The sequence below is a fragment of the Carlito syrichta genome, unplaced genomic scaffold (assembly GCF_000164805.1).
Source record: "Carlito syrichta isolate Samal-C Ts95f unplaced genomic scaffold, Tarsius_syrichta-2.0.1 Scaffold106416, whole genome shotgun sequence".
NCBI classification, from domain to species: domain Eukaryota; kingdom Metazoa; phylum Chordata; class Mammalia; order Primates; family Tarsiidae; genus Carlito; species Carlito syrichta.
In genome coordinates, this window is record NW_007050512.1 from 3,062 (window position 1) to 30,273 (window position 27,212).

Genomic DNA, 27,212 nt, shown 5'->3' on the forward strand with positions numbered 1-27,212 from the left:
AAAAAAACCCGGAATGTATTTATAAGAAACTGTACTTATTCTTACACGTTTAAGTTTCAGTCACCTTCCAAGTACTCTTCATTGGATGCAATATGCCTATCAAGATGCTTTCTCCACTGTGAAAAACAGTTTCCGAATCTGCCAATTTTGATACCATTTTTGTGAGTGCTTCTGCTGTGTTTTGGTTCACCTCTTCCACATTAGCAAAACGTTTCCCACTGAGGATTTTTTTTCATCCAGGGAAACCAAAAAGAAGCTGCTCAGGTTGAGATGGAGTGAATAGGGAGAGTGGGACATGGGGGTCATGCTATTTTGGGGCCCAAACTGCTGGAAATTCAGCACGGTGTGGGCAGGTGCGCTCGTAAATCACCCATCATGAACGAGAAAACGCATCGAAACAATCTCCAAGAGAAAATTCACTGAAGCCAAACGCAACCTCTCACAACACCACCAGCTGGTACACTGATACTCCTAGAACACTTACCTAACAGGGGAAGCCTGTACTACAAGGGACCTGCCCTCCAAATAGTAATTCTGGGGGCTTTGGGGTTCCCTGTCCTATACTGAGAAAGTGCACAGTTCCTGCTGGAATAGTCCAGATCCCCCAGGAACTCAGACCTGGCTGTGGAGTCAGAGAAACACGGACTGAGAGCGTCTCTCTTTTCCTCCCTGAAGGATGTGCTAGAGCCCAGGTTTCCAAGTCAATGGTGTTGGAGAGACTGTCCCGTCAGCACCGTGATCGGGGCCACCAAGTCAGGCATTTTGAGGACGTGTTTGTAAGGAGATCTCATTTGTTAGATGTAAGGAGGAATAAGAGCTTAGGAGGACAATGGAAAAAGAATCGGAGAAAGAAAAGAAAGAAGAAACTATTATGGTGTGAACAGAATTAATTACGGGCTGAGGGAAAGCCAGGCTTCGATGCAGACACCTCTCGGGGCCAGGATGGCTGGTGACCCAGAAGAGGACTCTTCTGATGGGCCACGGACATGCAAAGCTTGCCTGACTCACGTGCCCTTTGGGCCCCTGCCCAGGTTGTCCTGTACCATGTAATTGGGCTGCAGCCTGCCTTCCTGGCCTCGCTCCCAGCCTGATTCCTGCAAAGCCCCACGAATGTTTACAGCACAAGTAATTGACAAATTAAAATCAGCAGGATTCTGTAAACATCCTTTCAAAGCACAGAAGAGCGAACAGCTTTCCAAGTACCCAGCAACTTTCTCTAAAGGAGTTTAAGAAACTTTGGGAACAAAGTCGTCCATTAATCCTTATGTCAAGGTGGGATATCGTCTTAGTTTGCAAGATTAGGAAACCAAGGGACTGATGCCTTAAGTGGCCTTTAAACCAACCTACAGAGAATCAAAGACTTGGTGGCTGAATCAGTCAGAACAGGCAAGGTGATGCCGTGAGGACAAACAGCCCCCAGAGTCTCAGTGACTTAAACAGTGGCATGTATTCCTCACTCCCTCTGCACACCCGTCCGTCGGTGTCTGGTGGGAACTCTTGTTCTCACTGATGGAACGGCCACCTTCTCCGCTGTTGCTGGTCACCATGATAGCAGAAAAATGTGTGGCTTTTAAAAAGAGTTGAAATGCAGGAGTTGTGACCTCACTGTCTTCTGGGGTCTGTGTTCTCTCTCTTCACGGCCTTTGTTTCTCCATTTGTAAATTGTGAGCGATACATCGAGGCTTTTCTTTCTCGAGAGTGATACATGTGATCTATAGTAACTGTTGTATAAAATAACGGGACTGGCCTTTTTACATTTAGTAAAGATAGACATCCAAATGTGTGCAATCCTTGAAAAAGAACTCCTATGAAAAGATGAAGTTTATTCCAGTGAAGTTGCTACTGCTCAGAGCCTTTGAGTGGCCTTCAGTTTATGGGTCACGAAAACTCATTTTCCAGTTGTAGAAGTTCCAATATAAAAAAGGTTGTGTGACAGGCTAGCTTAGAGAGATGCAGCCCCATGGAGACGCCAAAAGTCAGTCTCCACCAGGCTCCCAAGGCGGCATCCATTACCCTGGCAAAATCTTCAGCGTGTCAAGCCATCTCTTTATCACGGCAGGTTCAGAAACCTGATTTTTTTCACCCTCAAGAGAAGACTCACATTAACCAAATGCAAAGTACTGATGTATTAATCCATAATGTCAGTGTACTGGTTTCAAGTGAGCATTATAGCCCTAACCCAGACAGGGACCACAAGAAGTAAGGTCAGCAGAGGAAGGATAGCTGGAAGGATAGGGTTTACATGTGGGCTTTGAGACCTCCAGACCTTTTTGTTTGTTTGTTTCCTTTTTCCTTTACATATTAGGTCAAAATATACATAACATAAAACATCATTTTAACCATTTTTTGTGTGTGCAATTCAGTGGCCTTAAGTGCATTCACAGTGTTATGTAGCAATCACTAGTAACTACTAATTCAAAACTTTTTCATCATCCTGTATTCATGAAGAAAGACCTCCCCATCCATCTACCCACCCAGCCTTTGGAAATCACTGTTCTATTATCTCTGGATTTGCCTATTCCGATTACCTTCTCTGAGTAGAATCATACAATATTTGTGCTTTGGTGTCTGTTTCTTTCTCTCAGCATGATGTCTTCTCTTAGCATCCATGTCTGACTTTTGTTCCTTCTGTAAGGCTAAATAATATTCTGTGATGAGTATCTGAACCTTATTTTGAGACCTGGCTTTCCTGTGAGATGGAGGATAGCCTGCCTGACACCTCCAAGTCTCAAACGCTTCTTTGGCCAAGGAATGATCATCTCTACTCTAGATGATAATGAGATTATAATATGAGGTTCATATCCAGGACACAGTAGTGCCACAAGGCGTTCCTTGGGAGGCATGGACTTAAAAGGAGAGTTAAATGGCATATGAACAGCTAAAATAGCCTCCTGCCTCGATTTCTGCCATGTAGAAGTCTTGCCTCTGGGTAAGGGGCCCAAATACTCAGCGCCTATTGGCAGAGATCATTTTTGCCTCTCTGGCTCATGTTCCTTCCCCAACACCCTCCCGCCACCCCCTCTCCATTCACCCCTCCCCATACGGAATGATCAATATAGGTGATCATGTTAGAGATAAACCATGCCATCCCTGGGAATCACTCTGTGTCTTCCTGGGCAAATTTGTGTATCTCTGATCAAGTCCATTGAGATGTTGGCTTTAAAATGAACTCAAAGAGAATGAAATCTTACTTCTGTCATTTCCAAGTCTGGGCTTAGAATAATCCCCGAGAACCCACAGTATTCACTTTATAGTCCCACCTCACTGGTATTAAAACCAGGTTGACCAGACACTCACTCACCTCTTTGCCTCTGTTTCCACCCACTAGATTTGACTTCAAGTGACTCTTGACATTTAAAAAAAAAAAGTCAGATCCATTCTGAGCACAAGAAGAGTTATCGCCAGTGAAAATGCTTTTATAGATTTGACACAAGCTTCAAAGGCAAACCCAAAAGATGATCAAGAATGTTGAAATGGCAAGTGTCAGAGAAACACAGTGACTCCTATGGAAGGGATGTTGGGTATTTGGACTGGTGAATTATAGCATAGGCAGTCCCAATCTACAATGGTTCCACTTAATGCTTTTCCGACTTCATGAGGATACAAAAGCGATACCCGTTCAGTAAAAAGCATACTTTGAAGTTGGATCTTCTCCAAGGCCAGCGATATGGGGTCCAGTACTCTCTTGGGATGCTGGTCGTCCTTGAGATCACAAGAGTAAACAACTGATAGTCCCCAGTGTACAGTACTCGATGAAGTCCATGAGACGTTCAATGCTTTATTATCAAATAGGCTTTGTTTTAGCTGATGTTGTCCAACCATGGGCTAAGGTGAGTGCTCAGAGCATGTTAAGGCTGGTCAGGCTAAGCTATGATGTTCGGTAGGGTTGGTGTGTAAAATGCAGTGTTGACTTGACAAAATGTTCAACTTCCAATGGATTTATTAGGAGGTAACACCATTGTAAGTCGAGGAGCATCTGTGCATTGCAATTTCATAAGCAGCCACGCTACCACATAGTCACAAGTGACCCAGCCAATGCTTTGTCACTGGGCAAGCCATACCTTTGGGAGTGGAGGTGGTGCTGGAGGCAGCCCATGACATTTACTGGAAGCTTCAAGAGCCCTCGTCTTGCATTCGACTTGGTAATTCGTCAGTGATGTTCTGAGATGTGCCATATTGACCCCTACTGTGTTCCCCCAGGGTAGAAGGTCTACTCCGAGTGAAGGTGGGTTTGACATAGGAACCTTGAACTCCCGACAGGTCACAGAGATTGCATTTTCACTTTTTCAAAATTTAGTGGGAATGGAGGGAGAGACTATGAGATGGTGTGGATTTATCACAGGAGTCTCTTGTCGGTTTTGGTCTTCTAGGGAGGAAGCTTCAAACTCAGTCTTTTCGTTTCAGGGGTTTTCACTGGTGAATGGGTGGTCCTCGAGGCTCTGAGGCTGCCGACTCATGAGCCCAGGAATGTGGCGGGGAGAGCATCTGCTCTGGTGTTTCAGACTGAACACAAACAACTTCTTACTCTGTGGCCCTGACGAAAGTCCAAGTTCCTTAATGGCAGGTGCTGCGTCTTGCTTAATTCTGTGTCTTGCAGTGTCTGGCTAATGCCCTGCGCATAGCAGACACTCGATAAATAACTGTTGTGTTAAAGGAAGTACGTCTGAATTGGTCTGCTTTGGCTGCCATAGCAAAATGTAGACCGAGTGGCTTAAAAGATAGAAGTTTATTTTCTCACAGTTCTGGAGCCTAGAGGTCTGAGATCAGATTGCCAGCATGGTCAGTCCTGGTGAGGACTCTCTTCCTGGTTTGCGAACAGCCACCTTCTCACTGTGTCCACATGGTAGAAACAGAGGAAGAAAGCTCTCTGGTGTCTCTTCTTATGACACTAATCACATCATGGGGGACCCACTTCTAAACCTAATTGTCTCCCAATGTCCACATTTCCAAATACCACTGGGCATCAGAGCATCAACATATGAATTTTGAGGAGACACAATTTAGTCCACAGCCTCACCCAGAAAATGAAATAAGAAACCAGACTGTCGTATAACTATTGATTGATATCTCAGCTACTCATCTAACAGAGAAGTATCTAGCCACCAAAATAGAAAATATTCTCAGGAAGACCAAAAGAATATGCATCAGTGCATGCACACGCGTGCACACACACACACACACACACACACACACACACACAGACACAGACACACACACACACTCTTTTTCTAGGATCGTTGTTTTTGCTCTAAGTTTGGTGATGTTTGGTGAGTATGCTTGGAACAGAGCAGTTGTCAGAGTAAAGTCAGTGTATTTTCATACGCCTGGCCCGGCAGCTAATTTAGAAATAACCACTCTCTCTTCAGCTTGTTTCCCCTTCAGACAGCCTTTCCTTTCTCCCCTACTCCAGTGCCTGGTGACCTGTGGTCTTTTCAACTGCATAGACCAAGATGAATAACATGTTGACAAAACTCACAAACATTTACTATCATTTTATGCCTAAAGCTATGATGCACGTCTTTAGATCGGCAGAGATTTTAAAGAAAGAATTTATAATAAAACATTCTTACGTAATCTTGGACAAGGCAAAGGGCGGGTGAATTTTTAGCTTATTCTTAAATACTATTGCCAAGGCTCTTTGGCCTTAATTTTCACATGGCTCGCACTTAAATGGCCTTAGTTTTCACATGGCTTGCTCTTTATTATTTGTACTTAAAATTAAGGGAACATAGAGAGTGGCCAAGGGCAGAGTCTCTGGAGTCAAGTAGCCAAGACTCAAATACCAGTCCAACTCTGGCTTAATCTCTGGGTACTCATTTTCTCCCTATATAATGGACAGCCTCACAGGGTTGTGATCAGGATGTGCGATAGTGACATTTCTAAAGTGCTTATGGAGAATACTCTACAGGTGTTACTTAAGTATGTTAAATTTTTTTTTAAAGAAGGCGTCTTCCTGTCAATTCAGTGGACAGTGTGGGGAAGGAAAAGCCACGAGTTTGCCAACCCTGCAAATGTCATTTGCTGATAAAGCAAAACTACCAGGAAATAAGACAGAAGGTTTCAAGCTACTGCTGAACCTTGATGGGACTGTATACTCAGCAGAGTTCTCTTGTCTGTTCCTTTGGGCTTTATAAAAATCATGTGCATTGATATACTTGAACTTTTTTTTTTTTTTTCTTGAGTCAAGGTCTCAATCTCTTGCCCAGGCTGGAGTGCAGTGACATGATCACGATGATCATGGCTCATGACAGCTCTGTCCTCCTGGACTCAGGCTAGCTTTCCACCTCAGCCTCCCAAGTAACTGGGACTGCAGATGCGTGCCACCATACTCAGCTAATTTTTTTGATTTTTTTTTTAATAGAGATGAGGTCTCGCTATGTTGCCCAGACTGGTCTTGAACTCCTGGGCTCATGAGATCCATCTGCCTTAGCCTCCCTAAGTGCTGGGAGTATAAGCAGAAGCAGAAGCCACCGTGCCCGGCTGGTATACCTGAGCGTTGAGATATTCCATTGAAAAAATGGTGGACCCCTGAGGTTGCATGTTTTGGGAAAGGGAGTCTCTTGAACTTACCCCTTCTTCCATTGTATTCTCTTCCCAGCCCAAGCTTTTGGCCAAGGAGCTTCTTGACCTCGTGGCCTCTCACTTCAATCTGAAGGAGAAGGAGTACTTTGGAATCGCATTCACAGATGAAACGTAAGTACCACCAGGAGCCCCCAGAACTGGAGGCAAAGTCCAGAACCTGAAATCACAGGCCCCAGCTGTCGGCAGTGAAATCAGCTTCAGGCCACTTGGGTCCTGTGGTCTGGGGTCAGTCCAAGTTCATCATCCGAATTTCAAAGACCTTGTGATCATGCCTGGAACAGCCAAGGGATATAATTAGGGTGATGCTAATATTATGGAATTATTAGGTAAACGAGTTCTTACAATCAGGCAGTTCGTGTTCAGACCGAAATAAGTAGATCAGTATGGGTTTGTTTTCTATTAATGTTAAATGAAAACTTCTGGAAATAAAATATTTCTCTCCAGTGTTGGGATAACAATAACAGGAAGCGAATTTGATGATCAATTCAAAATGAAAAGACTCTGTGCAGTTTCACTGTCTAAGTTGAACTAGAGAGAATATGAGAATCAAAAATTCAGATTACTGATCTGATGAGAAGAGTATTTGCTTTCAGCAAGCTTTCCATTTGGATTTATACAGTGGTGTTTTGTAATGAAGAAATATCTTTACTAAGATTTCAATTTTCTTCTTCATGTACTACTATCAAAAGAATATGGTGAAGACCAAAGATTTCTACATAAAAATGAGATATTCTAAACAAATGTTTTATAATTATCTTTCCGCTGTGTATACACACACACACTCCTCTGTATCTTTAGAATTACAGAGACACAGACTGAGTCATACAGTGAGACCTTGTCTCTATAAAACATAAAAAAAAAAAAAAATAGCTAGGTGTGATGGCACATGCTTCTAGTCCCAGCTGCTAAGGAGGTGGGAGGATCGCTCGAGCCCAGAAGGCCAAGGCCACAGTGAGCCATGATCGTGCCACTGCACTCCAGCCTGGGTGACAGAGCGAGACCCCATCTCTGAAAAAATTAGAAATAAGAATCAAATTTTTTTTTTAGTTGGAGTTTTACTCTGTTGCCCAGGCTGGAGTGCCGTGGCACACTCACAGCCACCCCAACGTCGACCTGCTGGGCTCCGGCGATCCTTCCGCTTCAGCCTTCCAAGTAGCTGGAACTACAGGCGTGCACTACCATGTCTAGCTAATTATTTTTATTTATTTTTTTTAATTGTAGAGACAAGGCCTCACCAAGTTGCCCGGGCTGGTCTGGAACCCATGGGCTCAGGTGATCCACTCACCTTGGCCTCCCAAAGTGCTGGGACTGAGCCACAAAGCCGAGCCAGAATCAAATTTTTAAAAAGAATTACAGGGACGATTTCTTGAACTGCAAATAGATCAGTGCTCGGTTAATAACTAGACAGCACAGAGAAGCCAGGCCCTGGGAATCAAGGGCTACCACTGAGGCAGGGCGGGTCCATAGAAGAGGTGAGCATCTGCCCATGGGCTAGACCTAGCCTCGGGGAGCTGCAAATGGCTGGGGTGACCACATGATTTATTACTCAAATTGAGACACCGCGAATAAAAGGGGATGTGAATTAGGACTGTCTTGGGAAAACTGGAACATATGGTCACCCTTTAAATTAGTGGCATTCAGGCTGTGGTGTGTTCAGGGAGCAAAGCCACGTCTTCCTCAAGAAAGCCAGAAAGAGCAGGGTCACCCCTGGTCCCAGAGCCTGGAGGGGACAGAGGCAGGAGTGTCTGGCTCTGGTCAGGGGGCACCACTGTGCCCTCATTTAGGACCAGAAAGCCCGTGAGAGACGTCAGAGTTGTGGCCGAGAGGAACTGGCACAGTTATTTTTTAAAAATACTTTTAGACAAATATGCATGGCTTTCATAAACTCAGTTGTTTTCTGCCCTTTCTTTCGAGAATTACTGTAAACCCCTTAAATTACTCCTCATGGGTTTTTTTCACTAATTAGAAGGAAACCGTAAGTTTCAATTCTTCATACCCCATTGCTGGCATTTCCCAAGTCGGTTGACTCTACCCAAAGATCCCGTGAACTCTAGATGAGGCCCAGTTAGACTTCCCTTTTGAATGAACCCGAGTTGAAGATTGAGCACTTTATCCTAGGCCAGAGGGGAAGAAATGCTGTCCTGGGCCAAAGGGGAAGAAGTGTGGCTGTGGGATGTTCCAGATTGCTGGGATGGATCATAAGAGAGAAAGTCACTCTTCTCCCTGGGAGGCACACACCACAGGAGGGGGCAATACACGGGGAAGCCCAGTGGTCCCACCCAGCTAAGACTGTACCGTCTGAGTCTAAACTCTCCTGGTTCTCTGTGCTGGCCAGGAAAACGTGTGTGTGTGTGTGTGTGTGTGTGTGTGTGTGTGTGTGTGTGTGTGTGTGTAGGCTCTAAAGGGAGATGATGACCGAGAGGATGTGAGCCGTCTTGCACCAGCCAGAGAAAATGCAGCCACCTCCATCACCTGCCCCAAGGTCTGGGTGGAGGGTCTTTCCAGCCAGGGTAGGAATGGCAGGCAGCCAGGAGGGGGTCAGTGGAAAACAGCTGGAGCTGGCAAACGGTTTCTGAAAAAAAACTGGGAAAGGACAAGTGCCAGGGGCCCAGATGAGATAAAGAACCAGCACCTTCAAAGGACGAGCACAAGAAGAGACAAGAGCAGCGGGTGGCAGGGGGTGGCCATGGCGGGTGGCAGGTGGTGGCCATGACTCGGGGCAGTCAGTCCTGGATGGACAACACCTGGACCAGCAGACATTGCAGGCATCTCCTTGGTCGTCTGAACTTTGCTCCTTTTCTTGGTAGGAAAGGGGCCAGCGGGAGTCACTTGCTCTGGGTTGGTGTAGCCCTATGGCATGTCCCTCAGCCCTCCCTCTGCAGACCACTAGCCCTAGATCTTTTTGTTTTGTTCTGTTTTTAATTTTTTTGAGTTGGAGTCTCACTCTGTCGCCCAGGCTAGAGTATAGTGGCACGGTCACAACCACTTCAACCTTGACCTGCTGGACTCAGGTGCTCCTTCTGCCTCAGCCTTCCAAGTAGCTGGAACTACAGGCACGCACCACCACACCTGGCTAATTTTTTGATTTATTGTAGAGACAAGATCTCACCAAGTTGTCCAGACTGGTCTCGAACCGCTGGGTTCAGGCAATCCTCTTGCCTCAGCCTCCCAAAGTGCTGGGATGACAGGAGCCCTGGATCTTTTAATAAGATGTTTTCAAATTGTGCATGTGTACTATGAGGTGTGTGTGTGTGTGTGTGTTTGTGTGTGTGTGCACGCGCACAGGTGCTACACTGTGTGTCTTGTAATAAAATGCAATCAAAGTTCCATTCTTTATGACATCCTGTGGTATACCACACATGTTTGCCTACTTCCTAATGCAAATCAAGCAGGATTAACACTTGGAACGTGCTTATAAACTGTAAAGTACTATACACGTGAGAGATATTATTAGAAGCAGTGTGATTATTCCTAATAGTAGAATATGTGACTCTTAGGTCATATATTGTCAGCGACTCTTTCGGAATTAACTGCTGTTGACATTTTGTGGGATCTAGATGAAAGAGACGGAGAGATATATAAAGGAGAATGTAGACAGGAAATTGGAAATTTCTCCAAGCTTCTCCAGCCCTGTAAGTTGTATTCGTTAATAAAGTGTCTGGGTCCACAGTACAAGACTTTTATGCCCAAGAGTGTTGACTATTGTTAGTAATCACCAATTTTTGGAACATTAATACTGACTCCCCTTCTCTTTTCTCAGTTTAATTTTCTTTTTCTTTTTCTTTCTTTCTTTTTTTTTTTTTTTGAGTTGGAGTTTCACTCTGTCGCCCAGGCTGAAGGGCAGTGGCACACTCCTGGCCACCGCAGCTTCGACCTGCTGGGCTCCGGCGATCCTTCCGCCTCAGCCTTCCGAGTAGCCGGAACTACAGGCGTGCGCTTCCACGCCCGGCTAATTTTTTTAATGTATTTATTGTAGAGACAAGGTCTCGCCAAGTTGCCCGGGCAGGTCTTGAACCCGCGGGCTCAGGCAATCCACTCACCTCGACCTTCCAAAGCAGTGGGATTACAGGCTGAGCCACTGAGCCTGGCACTCAATTTAATTTTCTAACTTTTTTATTTTGAGATATTTAGACTTGCAGAAGAATTGCAAAGGTAGCAGGAAGCTCTGTATACTGTCTACCTGGCTTTAACAAATGTCACATCTTATAAACTATGTTACTCTTTTCCAAACTGAGAAATTAGCGTTGGTTACTGGCTCACACCTGTAATCTCAGTGCTTTAGGAGACCAAAGTGGGAGAATCACTTGAGCCCAGGAGTTTGAGACCATCCTTGAGCAACATACTGAGAACCAGCCTCTATAAAAAATATAAAAATTAGCCAGGTGTGTTGGCGCATGCCTGTAATCCCAGCTCCTTGGGAGGCAAAGGTAGGAGGATCCCTTGAGCCCAGGAGTTCAATGTTGCAGTGAGCTGTGATCACACCACTACGCTCCATCCTGTGTGACAGAGCAAGACCCTGTCTCTAAAATTAAAAAACAAAAAAAGTACTATATTATTAACTAAACTACAGGCTTTATTCATATTTCACCAGCTTTTCTACAAATGTCTTTTTCTGTTCCAGGACTTAATTGCATTTGGCTCCCTTTTATTTTTACTAATTCAGTCCTAATAAAAACAGATGTAGGTGGCCATTTATACATGATCTGAATTGTGGTGACCTGCAAACAATGACATTTTGGCAGCCTTTAAAACATCCTGAAACTGAGTAAGAGCCTGGTGTAAATTTCATCTTAAAATGACTATTTATGTTTTGCTAGAGTTGTGGATCTCAAAACATTGGCTGCCCATTGGAATTACTTAGGATACGTTATAAAATACCACCACCTGGGATCTACCACCCATGCCCCTGAGTTCTGATGTAATTGGTCTGGGTGTGGCCTGAGCACTGAGGTTTTTTGAAGCTCACCAGTTGATTCTAACATGCAACCAAGTTTGAAAACCCCCTATTCTAGGGAGAAGGGATGTTGAAATCAGTCCTCTACTTCCTCCCTCTAGAGTCAAGAAGAAAGGCTGACTCGACTTCAGCTTTGAATGCTGGGGCCAGTAGTGACATGTCCTAGGGATCAGCCAAGTTACAGACACAACCCCAAAGTTCAGATTTGATGCTCCTAAGTGTAAAAATAGGGTAACTGAGATTTTCATTTATCAAACATTAGCTTCATCATTTAAAAAAAGTCATGTTTATATTTTATTTTTGAAATATTTCTATTGCTGTTTTAACACCCAGCTTTTAATTATGGCTTTTTTTTTTTTTTTTTTTTTTGAGTTGGAGTCTCACTCTGTTGGCCAGGCTAGAATGCAGTGGCACGCACATGGTCATGCAGCCTTGACCTGCTGGACTCCGGCGATCCTTCCGCCTCAGCCTTCCAAGTAGCTGGAACTACAGGCATGTGCCACCACACCCGACTAATTTTTGATTTGTTGTAAAGATGGGGGTCTCGCCAAGTTGCCCGAGCTGGTCTCGAACCTGCAGCCTCGGGCAATCCACTCACCTCGGCCTCCCAAAGTGCTGGGTATTACAGGCTGAGCCACCAAGCCCTCCCTAAGTTATGTTTTTTAAATTGTAGGTAGGCAGAAAAGGTCCTGTCATCAAAGCTATTGCTAGACATTTTTAGACTATTCAGCTTAAGTTGATGAAATGATTGCCATAATGTATTTAAATTATTTTTTGAGTCAGGATCTCACTCTGTCACCCAGGCTGGAGTGCAGTGGCACGATCACGGCTCATTACAGCTCCAACCTGCTGGGCTCAGGCAATCCTTCTGCCTCAGCCTCCCGAGTAGCTGGGACTACAGTATATGCCACCACACCTGACTAATTTTTTTTTTTTTTTTTTTTTTTTTTTTTGGAGCAACAACGTCTTACTATGTTCCCCACACTGCTGATCTTGAACTCCTAGGCTCAGGCAGTCTTCCCACCTTATCCTCACAAAGTACTGGGATTACAGGTATTAATCACTACACCTGTCCTAAATTTCAACTTGAGTCTCCTGTCATAGATTTTAAGAATTGCTGTAAATAAGTATGTTAAGAAAACAAGACCTTTAAAAATATTTAGACATTTGAAAAAGAAAGAGGTGAAATTTGGCTAGCCATTATTGAATATTCTAAAGACCCTGTACAGTTAGAGTGTATTTTCACGTGGCAATTAAGAGGTTAAGAATTACTTATATTCTTATTTAATCACAGGCCCCTTTGATATTTGTTAAGAAGTTACATTCCCTCTCCTTCACAAAAGTTTATATACAAAATAATGTTTGCTTAAATTTTAGAGGGTTCACAGACACCCTGAAGCCAGGATCCTATTTTAAGAACCTATAAGGTAAACAAGTGAAGTTTTTTCCAGTGTCCTATGTCTCCGTTAACTGAATCGCTTGATTGTAACATTTGGGGAACCTAATTGACCCAAATAATGAAGGTCTAAAATGGCCCAACTCGTTGGAAATGCGTCTTTAGACCCAGCGCCAGGAAGGCTGGCACTGGGGACGGTGCTCTGGTCTGTGCTGTCCTCCTGTCTTTGCGTCTGTGCCAGCCACAACTGGCATTGTCTGCGGTCTCTGACAAGGGTCTAGTTGTCCAGCATTCCTGGCCACAAGCTTATCTACAATTTAAAAATAAACAAAGTAGGAAAGCAATTTTGCGGTGGCAGAAGAAACAGCAACAAGAAGCAGCTCTGGGGAAACGATTTCTTTAGAAACAGGTTTGGGATTTCATTTAGGATCTGTGCAGAGAGAGGAGAAACTCAACGTGCAGCCTCCGTGCCTGGCTATGATAGCCGCTCCCGAGAACATGCGTTCATTATCGCCCTGAGATGACCCGTGCTAAACTGTCAGACACCACGGCAAACAACGGCACCTTCTATTCAGTGACCAGAGAACTGCTTGAGTATCATGCTTCTATGTGTAGCTAAAATAAATATGAAAGAATGGTGCAGTGCCAGGTGCCCTGGGGACCCATGCCGCCTCCTCACCTTTTCCTTCCAGATGCAAATGACGTGAGGGCTCTGGGAGCCTGGACCAGGTGAGCGAATGAATTCTTAATATGGAGACTGTTTACATAGGAGGGGAGCCGTGTGTACAGGGGTGGCAGTCCCTGAGCCTACAAGGATATTGATCCATGGGGCATTTTGGGAAGCTGATGTATTGAATCTCTTAACAAATATTTATTAAGGATCCACTGTGAACCACAGAACTGGCATCTGATGCTTGTCGAGCTGGTGTGTGTGTTTAGGAGGAAGTTGACAAGGACGTAAGAGGAGCCATAAAGGAAAATTTGGGATAGACTTAAGAGAGCACAGTGGGACAAAACTCCTCCATGAATAAAAAATTGAAGCCAGAAACTCAGTTGCACTGACTAGCCCATGATTTAGTCCTCTGGGCTCCCTTCAGTAAACGCATCCTACTTTACCTTTCTGTGTCATTTGATGGTTTCTAGTTAAATCGGTATCCCTGGGTTGTCCTTGGGGAGCACAGATATTTAGGAGCAAGGACATGAAATAGCTAAACATTCCTTTATTTGAAGCTCCTCACTCTGCCTGCATCCAGGGCATCTATAAGAATTTTATACTATTGGCAGCGTGCGATTGGCTCACATCTGTGATTCCAGCACTTTGGGAGGCTGAGGCAGGAGGATCACTTGAGGTTAGGAATTTGAGACCATCTTGAGCAATATAGCAAGACCTTGTCTCTACAAAAATTAAAAATGTTTTAAAATAGGTTGGGCACGGTGGCCAAAGCCTGTAATCCCAGAACTTTGGGGGCCGAGGTGAGGAGATCACCTGAGCCTACGGGTTCGAGAACAGCCTGGGCAACTTGGCAAGACCTCATCCCTACAGTAAATCAAACAAATTAGCCGGGCGTGGTAGCATGTGCCTGTAGTTCTGGCTGCTTGGAAGGCTGAGACGGAGGGATCGCCTGAGCCCAGCAGGTCGACGCTGGGGTGGCCGTGAGCGAGCCACCGCTCTCATTCTGGGTGACAGAATAAGACTCCAACTCAAAAAACAAACAAAAGCAAAAACAACAACAAAAACAGGCCCGAGTAGTGGGGAGGATCACTTGGGCCCTGGAGTTTGAGGCTGAGGTGAGCCACAATTGCACCTCTGCATTCCAGGCTAGATGACAGAGCGAGACCCTATCTCTAAAATAAACAAACAGATAATTTCATATTTTTGTTTTGGCTTTCTGTAGAAACTCCATCCATAGGAAATAGCCTGTCTACAACAAAAACACGACAAAGGCAGACAGTATCCTTCCCTCCACCCCGTCTGAGAAGTGATAGGTTCCGATAGACTTATCACACGCCTCCACCCTCCAGTAACTATAAACAGAGCTCTCCCTCAGGCTGTCTCTATTGAAGGTGCCAACACTTGAACCAAAAATCTATTTGTTTTAGATGTGGAAGCTAAAAGCAATCTGTTAAATAAATGCATCCAATTTCTATTGCCCGGAAGCACTTGCATATTTATGGCTGCCCTGCCAGTTTGACCTACTGCAACCAAAAACCAAATGAGCGTTATCTTGCTCAGCTTTAAAGATAGTTATCAGTCGCGTAAAAATAACACAAATACTTCCCAGTGGCTGCTGGGTCGTTTTTTTGTTTTCTGCTTTGTTATTGGCAAATGCACTGACGTGCATTCTTAAATGAAAAATCAATGAAAGTCATGAAAACCAAGCTATCAGGCATCTCTTAGTTAAACTGTGTAGAGAAAATGCTTTTTTACCTCTTGGCTTTCCATCCCATTATAATTCAAAGAACAAAAAAAGGATTGAGGAAGGCACTCGGTGTCAGCATTATGAAGTGTTAAATTGGAAAACGCTCTCTGCAGTGTGAAATCCTTGAGCCTGTTGGTGTAGAAAATGTGACTTCAGACGCAGTGCGATGAGTAGAAAACAATATCTTGGCAAGTCCTACTCAGCCAAAAGCAGGGACCCCAGAGTGATGATTTCCAGTTGGCTTTTTAATCCATCTTTTAGCTTTTGCCCAATGGTAGGGAGGCTCTGATCCCAAGGGTGAGTGATCACTTGGGTGAGTCACATGTCTCTTCAGTCTTTCGCACACTGAAGGCTGCTTCAGTGAGAGACTTTTACAAGCTCCTGAAATGGAGGCTGCCGACCTCCTTTCTCTTGAGGGCCCGAGGACTCTTAGGTGCAGGAAAGTCCACCTCTCCATCGGCCATCAGAGCCTGGCAAGTGCGCATTGTCCCGTCCTCACAGAATTAGGTCAGAAGAGTTCCACAGAGGGAATGGAGAAAGGAGAGTCATTTGTCCTCAGGCTGGCTCTTCAATTCAGGGGCCATCCTGGCCTTCTTGACCTCTTTCTTCCTGACCATTTTCTTCTTTCTTTGTCTTTCTTTGATTCGGAGCCTCAGTCTGTCGCCCATGCTAGAGTGCAGTGGCACGCTCCTGGCCACCGCAGCCTCGACCTGCTGGGCTCAGGCGATCCTTCCCCCTCAGCCTTCCAAGTAGCTGGAACTACAGGCACACGCCACCACGCCTGGCTAATTTTTTTATTTGTTGTGGAGACAAGATCTTGCCAAGTTGCCCAGGCTGGTCTTGAAGCCCTGGGCTCAGGCAGTCCTCTCGCCTCGGCTTCCCAGAGTGCTGAGATTATAGGTGTGAACCACCACAACCAGCTACCATTTTCTTACTTTCCTTTCTAGGCATTTAATTGCTTGGTTAAAGGTTAAACTAATCTGTGGCCAGGAACAAAGGAATTTCCAGTGCTCGTAAAGTCATTCTTTCAAGAAGTTTAAAGTGGGGAATGAAATTATCTAGAAAGGGAATCCACCAATCTGTCTTCTATTAACATGAAAGAAGAATTGGCAATGAGCAATCCCAGCAGAGTGGAATCCAAGTGACACCTTTCTCTGCCTCTTGATGTAACATGTCCCCACCTTGAGATTCTTCACCATGTGAGTGGAGGCTCCCAGAGACCTAAGTCTAATCCCAGCATTCTGTGCAGTCAGTTATGTGGCACTATTGGGATGGGGTGAGGATTTCTCAAGCCTGGACCATTGGCTGATCTCGAGGGCAGGCGTGGAACGTTCTCTGAGCCTCCGGCCAGAGAAAAATCACTGTGCTTTTGTATCATTCCAGTCTCTGGGGGATGGAAAGATTTCTCTTGTGAGAACGATGACAAAGTTGTTCCCACCATACCAGTTGTCAAGAAATATTGTAAGGCAAAAGATGAATATTGATATCTATAATACATGGCCATTGGGTAGACTGCTCTGTAAGTAGTCACTCAATGAGCAAAGACTTTATGAGCACCTTATATTTGCGAGGCACTGTGCTGGGTTCTGGGAATAATTTTTTAAATGTTAAAAACATAACTTAGCTGGCGGCTGTTGACGTGCCTGTGGTCCCAGCTACTCGGACGGGTGAGGTGGGAAGATTGCTTGAGCCCAGGACTTGGAATCTAGCCTGGGCAACATAACAAGATCCTGTCTCTAAAAAAATAAAATAAAACTTTTTTTTTAAAGTATAACTTAGTTGAGAGACAGGTCATATTTTCTGAGTAACTAATTGTGTAAGATTATGCCAAATGCCTTGTAGACGACACAAACCAGAGGCCCTGGAGAAGTTTGAAAGAAACCCCAGGCTTAGGCAACGAAGGAAGAATTCACTAGAAGGAAGACTTGAGCTCAGCCTTGAATGGTGGCTAAGCACTGAGATAGAGAGTCTAGAGAGACAGATCTCAAATTCCGAGGAGGAGAAATAGCATGAGCAGAGTCAAGGTGTAGGGTATGCATCTGGCATGCTTGCAGGAAACAGGTACCAAGAAGACCCCGAGAGTTTTCAGAGGCAGGACAGGAGTGGCTGTAGCTTATGATCATTTGTCCAGCACCTTCCAGTTGATTCAGCTTGCATGCTCTTACCTTAGGAGGTATATCTTGTGACTTTTTCCCTTCCTTCCTTCCTTCCTTCCTTCCTTCCTTCCTTCCTTCCTTCCTTCCTTCTTGCTTGTCAGGATCTCACTCTGTCGCCCAGGCCAGAGCACAGTGGCATGGTCACAGCTCACCACAGCCTTGACCTCCCAGACTCAGGCTTCCTGAGTCGCTGGGACTACAAGTCCAAAGTCAACTGGGGAAAATGAATGCATGTGTAAGAGCAAGCTCCATCGTCTGGAAGTACAGAAACAGGGTGGGCCCAGGATGGCTGCTGTCAGGTCAGAAGAGGAACCTCCACCCCACGGGTGTCCGCCATGGGGGAGGTGCCTTGGGAGATTTTCTGGAGAAGACACATGAGAGCTGAGTCGTGCAGGATGGACCAGATCTGAATGGGGAAGGAAGGAAGGGCATTGTAGGCGGAAGGAACAGCATGCGTGGAGATTCGAAACTGCATGGGCCCTTGGGGACGTTTTCAGCATTTTTGAGAGGATCAGAGATGATGTCGGCAACCAGGCCTTCTGTTCCGGATCCTGGGTTCCAATCAGACAGGAATTTATCCCACTTTTCTGGAAAAAGTTGGTCCAGTCATTTCTCTTACAATACTATCTTCCCTTTGTTTTTTACCCTTCCTATATTCAGAGCAAGGTAGTAAAAAAATAAAGTTAATGGGGAATTTTTTTTTTTTTTTTTACTAAGGGTTCTCACTCTGTTGCCCAGGCCGGAGAGCAATGGCACATTCATGGTGCATTGCAGCCTTGAATTCCTGAGCTCAGGTGATCCTTCTGCCTCAGCCTTCTGAGTAGCTGGGAATACAGGTTCACGCTACCACACCTGGACAAGTTTTCACTATATTGTCCAAGCTGGTCTTGAACTTCTGGGCTCAAGTGATCCTCCCACCTCAGCCTCCCAATGTTCTGAGATTACAGGCAGGAGCCACCGCACCCAGCCCCGACTGGAGATTCTTAGAAGGAGGAAAAAGAGGCCAAGCTTCCTCAAGTGTCCACGATTCTAAGGCAGATTCAAACATCTTCCATCCCTACAACCACAGACGTGGGCTTCCTTGCGAGGGTTTTTTTTTTTTTTCTTGTGCAAAAGATGCAGGTTAAGTGAAGTCTCAAAAACAGGGCAGTGTCCTCTGGCGTGTTTTTTTCTTTCTTGGAAGCCAACATGCTTGGAAGAGCAAACATCTCTAGACAATGATGTAGACAGCTCTTACTACCCAATATCCATGGGACACAAGCCATCTTGCACACATGTGTACATCATAAACCTTGTGTCACGTAGCCTCAGCCACCTGGGGCAATGTCGTGAGGTCAGTTGGGTCTGTTCTACGTGCGTCTACTTAAGTAAGCTGATAATAGGGCTGTGTCCTCCAGGTTGATGGACTGATGGGTGAGGAGAGAAGGGGAGGAAAAAAGAATGGCTCTTCCTCATTCTTCAAAGGCTGACCTCCGCAGTGTGGCCGCCAAGGCCTTCTGGATCCAGCCTCATCCTTTCTACTCACAGGTCACTAAGATGCCAGGTCTCTCCCCGCCTCAGGGCCTTTGCACATGCTGGCTTTCTGCCTGGAAGATGGTTCTTCTTCTTCACCAAGCTAACTGCTACCCTCTCTTCAAATCTCAACACTGGGAAGTGCTTCTCGGACACCCAGACCAGATCCGCTCCTTGTATGTTCTCATAACTCGTGGTCCTTGGGTTTTGGTAATCTCGTACTTAACTGCAGAAACAGTTTTTGAGTGTCTGTCCCCTCACAAGAATATAAGCTCCAGGCAAGGTGGGATTCTGTGTATTTTGCTGGCTGCTGGATCCCCCAGTGATTTCACAGAGGAGGTGGCTGGGGAATGTTTCAGGAAAGAAAGAACAGGGGGAGGGCGGGAAAAAAAGAAATGTGGAATGACTCCGCTTGGGTGTTGTCACTTTTTAAAATGGCTCTGATAAGGTATAATTGGTGTACAGTAAACTATATAATATATTAAAGTGTGCAGGCCAGGCACAGGGGCTTACAGATGTGATCCCAGCATTTTGGGTGGCTGAGGTGAGAGGATTGCTTAAGGCCAGGAGTTCGAGACCAGCCCTGGGCAACAGAGCAAGATCCTGTGTCTACACAAATATTTTTAGAAATGAGTGGGCAGGGTGACACCCACCTGTAGTCCCGGCTACTTGGAAGGCTGAGGCAGGAGGGTTGCTTGAGCCCAGGAGTTCGAGGCTGTGGTGAGCTGTGATGATTGTACCACTGCACTCCAGCCTGGGTGATAGAGACCCTGTCATTCATACATACATACATACGTACATAAATGGTGTATAATTTGGTAGGTTTTTACATAAGTCTACACCCATGAAACCAGCACTGCAATCAAAGTGGTAGACGTATCTATCAATCCCAAAATGTTTCCTCATGTACCCCTCACCCACCCCAAGTAGTTACTGATCCCATTTCTGTCACTGCAGATTAGTCTGCATTTCCTAGAGTTTTACACAAACGGAATCACATCGTCTGTATTCTTTTTTTTAATCTGGCTTCTTTCACTCAGCATAATTTTTTTTTTTTTTTGAGTTGGAGTCTCACTCTGTCACCCAGACTGGAGTGCAGTGGCCGCTCCCGGCCACCGCAGCCTCAACCTGCTGGGCTCCGGCGATCCTTCCGCCTCAGCCTTCCAAGGAGCGGAACTAAAGGCGTGCGCTACCATGCCAGGCTGATTTTTTGATTTATTGTAGAGATGAGGTCTCACCAAGTTGCCCAGGCGGGTCTCGAACTCGCGGGCTCAGGCAATCCACTCACTTCAGCCTTCCAAAGTGCGGGATTACAGGCTGAGCCACTGAGCCCGGCAGCATAATTATTTTGAGGGTTGTCCGTGTGGCTGCGTATATCAATAGTAACTTTTCTTCCCTGCTGTATCAGATTCCACTGTATGTATAGACCATCATTTGTGTATCATCCCTCTGTTGATAAAAAATTGGGTTAACTGGGTGTGGTAGTGCGCACCGGTAGTTCCAGCTGCTTGGAAGGCTGAGGCGGAAGGATCGCCGGAGCCCAGCAGGTTGAGGCTGCGGTGGCCGGGAGCGGCCACTGCACTCCAGTCTGGGCGACAGAGTGAGACTCCAACTCAAAAAAAAAAAAAAAAAAAAAAGAAATGTCTATGGACATTTGTGTACAAGTCTTGGTGTGAACATAGGCTTTCATTTTTCTTGGATAAATACCCAGGAGTAGAATGATTGGGTCAGGGTAGGTGTAAGTTTAATTTGTCTTTTTTTGTTTTTGAGTCAGGGTCTCACTCTGTCCCCCAGGCTGGAGTGCAGTGACACCATCATGGTCTACCACAGCCTTGACTATCTGGGCTCAAGCGATCTTCCTGTCTCCATCTCCCAAGTAACTGGGACTACAGACGTGTGCCACCATACCTGGATAATTTTTTGATATTTTGTAGAGATGAGATGATATTTTGTAGAGATGATATTTTGTAGAGATGAGATGATGGTCTTGAACTGGGTTCATGGAATTCTCACACCTTGGCCTCCCAAAGTGCTGGGATTACAGGCGTGAGCCACCACCACGCCGGACCATAAGTTTAATTTTTTCCAACACTGTGTATGACTCGCTTTTTACCACAGCTGCTGACATCACGACAGTTGTGAGGATTGCTCACATGTTTCTAGGGTGTGTTTTGAGTGCTTCAGGAAAAAAAGGTAATCAGAATTGTGGGAAGAAGATTCAGGACAAGAAGGAGGATCACAACTGCCTTTTCATTTCAACGCCATCTAGGAAACAGACGCGCGGTCTGACTTCCGACCTCCTTTCTCCCCCTGCATATCACACAGTGTCATCTCCCATGTCCGCAGGTCATTCCTTTGGGTTTTCCAAATGCTGAAAACCTAATAGCGAGGCAAAAGTCCACATTGATCTATGGTCTAACACGTTCCACTCCACATACAACCTTATCCCCAAAAACCCTCTGCAAAACCCAAAGCCCTAACCGATGTGTCTCTATTTTTTTTCCCCCAGGGGACACTTAAACTGGCTCCAGCTAGATCGAAGAGTATTGGAACATGACTTCCCTAAAAAGTCAGGACCTGTGGTTTTATACTTTTGTGTCAGGTATGTGCACATGGCAGCTACACATTTGCTTCTTTTTGTTCTTTGTTGGAAGAACCTGGATGGGTAGGGTGAAGCAGAGGACAGGAAGAGCCGGTGTCTTGGTTCACTGCCAGCAGTGAAGGTCAAGGATTCACAGATGCCCACACAGGGCGTGGGTGTGTGTGGCGTGCTGGCGTGTGTGTGTGGGCACGTGTTTTTGCTCTTACACCAGGATGCATGCGTGGAATAAAGGCAAAAGCTCTCATTTGCTTTTTTTTCTTTCCTGAGGAGTTGTATATCTCAATCTAAACTTAGCCTTTTATCATAGAACGTGCCCCGGGATTCTTTTTTGGTGCCAGTTTGAAGCTGTGTAACAAAAGTCTCTGTAGTCCTTCCTTCTAACACCTGAGTCTGTTGAAACTTTCATAGTTTATTCCAGGTAGGAATGGTCGAAACCTAGCACCAAATCACGGAGCTGTGCGTTTCTGAGCAAGGGAGAATATGGCCCAATCGCCTGTCAGAAACAGTGGGTGTTTTCTGTTTATGAATCTATTCTAAGAAATTTTATTTTGTGATTGCAAAGGGAACTATATGGGGGGGGACCCCAAAACCTGGAATTTATTTATTTAAAACTGCGTGTTTATTCTTACGTGTTTAAACTTCAGTCACCTTCAAAGTACCCTCCGTTTGATGCAATACACTCACCATAACACTTTTTCCACTACTCAAAACAGTTTTTTAACTTGTCAATTTGGATGCTTTTGAGTGCTTCTGCTATTTTTTGGTTTTACTTCTTCCATGTCAGCAAAGCATTTCCCTTTTTTTTTTATAATCAATATTTTTTATTATGATGTTGTGGGGTACAGTAAAGGGTTAGGTATACAAATACGTTTCATTCAGGCACCCTGTTGATAAGAGGTGCTTCCCCATCCCCAGACAGATATTTGCTACCGTTAATCCCATCTCCCTCCCCCCCCATAGTTTCCCACTACTGTCAGTCATTTTCTTATAGTAGTACATTGGATGTTCAAGGTCCATTATATGAGTAAGAACATGTGATACTCGGATCTTTGTTTTTGCAAGAGGTCACTCAGTATTATAGACTCTGGTTCCATCCAGGTTGCTGCGAAATTCATGATTTTGTTCTTTTTTATGGCTGTGTAGTATTCCATCGTGTATATGTACCACATTTTTTTAATCCAGTCCTCTTTTGATGGGCAGCATGGTTGCTTCCAGGTTCTTGCTATTGTGAACAATGCTGCGACATCCAAGCAGCCAACAGACACATGAAGAAATGTTCAACCTCACTAATCATCAGGGAGATGCAAATCAAAACCACACTGAGATACCACCTAACTCCAGCCAGAATGGCAATTATCAACAGCTCAAAAGATAACAGCTGCTGGAGAGGGTGTGGCGAAAAGGGAACACTCCTACGCTGTTGGTGGGAGTGTAGACTAGTGCAACCTCTGTGGAAAGCAGTGTGGCGATTCCTGAAAGCCCTAAATACCGACCTCCCGTATGACCCCACAATCCTCCTACTGGGAAAATATATCCTGGAGAACTCAAATCACTCTATAAAAAAGATACCTGCACACGTATGTTTATCGCAGCGTTTCCCTTTGAAGACTTTTTTCATCTGGGGAAGCAAAACAAAGTCACTCGGGGTGAGATCAGGTGAATAGGGAAGGTGTGGCACGGGGGTCATGACGTTGTAGGTCAAAAACCGCTAGCACCCAGCGCAGTGTGGGCAGGTGTGCGTGTCAATCACCCCTCATGAAATGGGCACAACTGTGGAAAGAATCTCCAAAAAAAATTTCACTGAAGCTGAACGCAGCCTCTCACAACAGCACTCGCTGGTACACTGAGGCCGATGGGTGCCTAGAACACTTGTGTTGCAGGGAAGCCTGTACTCCACGGGGCCTGCCCTCCAAAAGAGATTTCTGGGTTTTCTGGGTATCGTGCTTCAACTAGTTAACATAGGCCTGGTCTTATGAAGAGGACAGGACCTATCGCTTCTGTTTGTAAAAGGTCATGAAACTCCAAGAGTTGGGGCAGGTTGGGGAGTCAGGGACAACGTCCTCATAGGTGACAACATACTCATTGGTGACAACATCAGAGTCCGAGCCCCCAGATACAGCACCTGTCTGAGTACCCACGCTGTGTGGCCACCAGGCACTCTCTGTCCAAAACCTTGATGGCAACCCCGCTGCAGAGGCACCGACATTTCAATGCCTAAGTCTGCCCTTGGACATTAACATTTCCCCTCAAAACACAGACCTTGACCTTTTAAAATACGCTAACAGAAATTCAGGAGCAGTCGGTTAAAAATTCAGGATAAAACAACATGCAATTCAGTTCTTCCTAAAGAGTACCGTCAGAGAGGCAGTGCCAGAGCCATCCTGATACCACAAAATAAGAGTGAAAGGGGCCGCTTCACAGGCTTGCCTGGACGCCTTTCCCTCAGCGGGCGGGGTACATTTCCACTTGCACTTAATGCGCTTTTGATTTGTTTAACAGCTGCGAACGTATCGGAGCTCATCTTAGCCATTTCCATTACTGATGAGAATGATTTCGATGCCGTATTCTCTTTAGTGGTGTCTACGGTTTCTCAGATTAATGGACAAGTAACCGTATAAAGCAGAGAGTAACAATCCCGCTGGGAGGGGCCGGTGGCATCAGGCGACACGTTGAAGCAGCTCAGCAACCTGTGATCTCAGGTGGCATGGAGGGGGCCCTCAGCAGATACCAGGCTCTCCCTTTTCCCTGCTGATTTTTGCCCACACTAACCCAGAAGAGAGAATGCTGGGCTTGGCTGCATGAGGGGTGTTTTCCCCAAATATATTAGATAACACGAATTTGAACCCATAGAATCCCACTCCACCCTCTAAGCCGGAGCGAGTCTCCTCCAATAAGCATTCCCCCCAGGATGGCCTGGCACCGCAGGACATTTCCAGAAACAGCAGGATGAAGGCTCAGATCCTGCCTTCGTTGGCTGGCTATTCACCTGAGAGGGACCTGGTCCCTGCAATACCTCACTGGACAAATCACCAGGAATGATCATGCAAGGTGGTTTCGGCGTCTTCATCATTACCCAAAGGGACACAGGCCTGAGAGATGGGAACGACCCATTATTAAGCACCATCCATGACTGAGGATAATCTTCACAGCAACCTTGAGACAGTCCTTATTCTTGAGATAAGGACACGGAAGTCCAGGCTGGTCGGGTAAATCCTACCCCCAGCAAGCCTTCTCCGTGACAGAGCCGAGATGAAATCTCACCTGTTGGGTCAGCTCCGACTCCAAGTCTCGTGCCCTTCTCCCTGAGCCGCACGGTGTCCCTCTCCACAGGTGAAGATGACACCTTCACTGCTCGCCAGAGACCTCAGCTATTCCCTGCACAGACAGGAAGCTAAGTCTAAGCTGGTGCCCCCGGCCACCTCGTATCCCACATTTTGTCACGTCTGTGGAACCAGCATGCGCCCGCAAAGAGGGTGTTCAGGACAAGTGTGCCCCAGTTCTGGTGACAGAGTTGCCACCCCCAGTTCCAACACAACCCAGCCCAGGGCTCACAGTCTCAGAGCTTGGTGGGCTGCTGCCCCAAAAGAAGAGAGGGATCAGAGGAGATGCCACAATGGACCAGGAAGAGCCATTGCAAAGGGTTTTCAGGAACTGAGACATTTGCTGCAAGTCCCACCTGAGAAAATTTTGCCATTTCCTGACCCAGGAGACGCCCATGGGAAGGTGTCTGTGCTGAACTGTGCTCCTCCCTCCCCTATTAAGAAACCTCCAAGAGGCCGGGTGCTGTGGCTCAGGCCTGAAATCCCAGCAATTTAGGAGGCTGAGGTGGGAAGATCACTTGAGCCCAGGAGTTCAAGGCCAGCCTGGGCAACATAGCAAGACTTCGTCTCTATAAAAAAAATTTGTAAAAAATCTGTTGGAGGTGGTGGTTTATGCCTATAGACCCAGTGCTTTGAGAGGCCGAGGGGAAAGGATAGCTTGGAGCCAGAAGTTCAAGACCAGCCTGGGTAATCCCATCTCTACAAAAAAAGCAAAAACTTAGTGGGGCATAAAGGCTCATGCTTGTAGTTTCAGCTATTTGGGAGGCTGAGGCGAGAGGATCACTTGAGCCCAGGAGTTCACGTCTGCAGTGATCTATGATTGGTGCCACTGCACTCCAGGCGGACTGGCAGAGTGAGATCTTGTCTCTAAAGTAGAAAATAGAAACAACGCTCCAGGGTCAACTTGCACACCATCATCACCCTGACCCACGTTACCGCCACGCTTGCGGAGCTCAGATCCCTGAAGTCCCGCTATAGAGAATGGCCAGAATGCAGTGGTGTGATCATAGCTCACTGTAGCCTTGAACTCTTAGGCTCAAGCTATCCTCCCACCTCAGCCTCCTGAGGACTATAGGCAGACGCCACCGTGCCCAGCTAATTTTGTGATATTTTTTGTAGAGACAAGGTCTCGCTCTGTTGCCCAGGCTAGACTCGAACTTCTAGGCTCAAGCAATCCTCCCTCCTCGGCCTCCCAAAGTGCTGGGATTACAGACATGAGCCACCATGGCTGGCTTCCTTTTCTCTAACTTAAGCAGCTTCTCCGTGGATTCTCCTTTCATGACCATGTCTCTCCCACTCTAAGAAAAATGTCCTCCCGTGATGTGCAGCCATCTCTGGGAAGCGCCCTTTGCTTCCCCCTCTGCTCTGCTCACAGCAAAGCCTCCCTGCAACCTCCCTCCTCAGTCTGGGCCATCTAGTTTCAGGTGCCATCATCGCCCTGTCACCAGAGCCCTCTAGCTTCCAATTCCATGGCACTCTGCCCTGTTCCAATGGGGCCGCTGTGGCTCCCCTTATGTTCCCCCTGGCTCTGTGAGTACTCTCCCGGTCCACCTCCTCTTTAACCCCTGTGTCCCTGGCTCTGCTCTCCCTGGAGCACTGGAGCCCAAGAAGTCTTGTTTGCTTATCTCCCCCACCCCAGGGTGTGGTGTCATCCCCGTCCCCCCGCCGCCCAACCCCACCCATGGCTGCCAGCACCGTCTCTTCTTGGAGACCGTCCTGTGCTCACCGTCCTAATCCACCTCCTGGTCCCCAGGCAGTCCCTGCTCACAGGCGAACACCCACAGATGCAGTGTGATCTAATGACATCATCATCTTTCCGCCCCAAACACACTCCTCCTGCGGTGACACCTCCACACACCCCTGCCCCCAAACCGGAAACTTGGGCATCAACCTTGACCTCACCTGCTCCCCTCTGATCCCTCAGTCACTGCTTTCTGTTGTTCCTGTTGCTGAAATGTCCCTTCTGTCCGTCCTTTACTGTCTGTGCATATCCTGGCTGTCATGAGGACCTTCACAGACCTCTCCTGAACTTGAACCCTCCTTATTCCTCTTGGTCTCTAGCCTTGACTCCTTCTAATCTCCCCTGTAAGTGGACACTGAACATCTTTTAGAATTCCCATCTGATTCTTGCTCGTTTCTGGCTTCTTCCCATTATCCTCAGCGGGCAAAACATGTTCTGTATGATCTGACTTCTGCTTATCTGCATCTCTCCCCATTCCCCTTCCCCTCAAACATACATCGTTTTTTTGGCTTGGGGGGGGGGGTTTGAG

The 27,212-nt window shown here is 46.2% G+C and overlaps 1 protein-coding gene across 1 annotated transcript in view; it reads left to right on the plus strand.

The window, feature by feature from the left end:
- Positions 1–295: 295 nt before the first annotated feature.
- Positions 296–27,212, plus strand: part of LOC103269871 (FERM domain-containing protein 4A-like) — a gene marked incomplete at its 3' end in the record, with an annotated part of 67,594 nt that continues 40,677 nt past the window's right edge. The window contains exons 1-4 of the mRNA XM_021716964.1: positions 296–353; positions 676–776; positions 6,599–6,693; positions 21,530–21,622. Coding sequence (XP_021572639.1) covers positions 296–353; positions 676–776; positions 6,599–6,693; positions 21,530–21,622 — 347 coding nt within the window. The remainder of the gene's footprint in view (positions 354–675; positions 777–6,598; positions 6,694–21,529; positions 21,623–27,212) is intronic.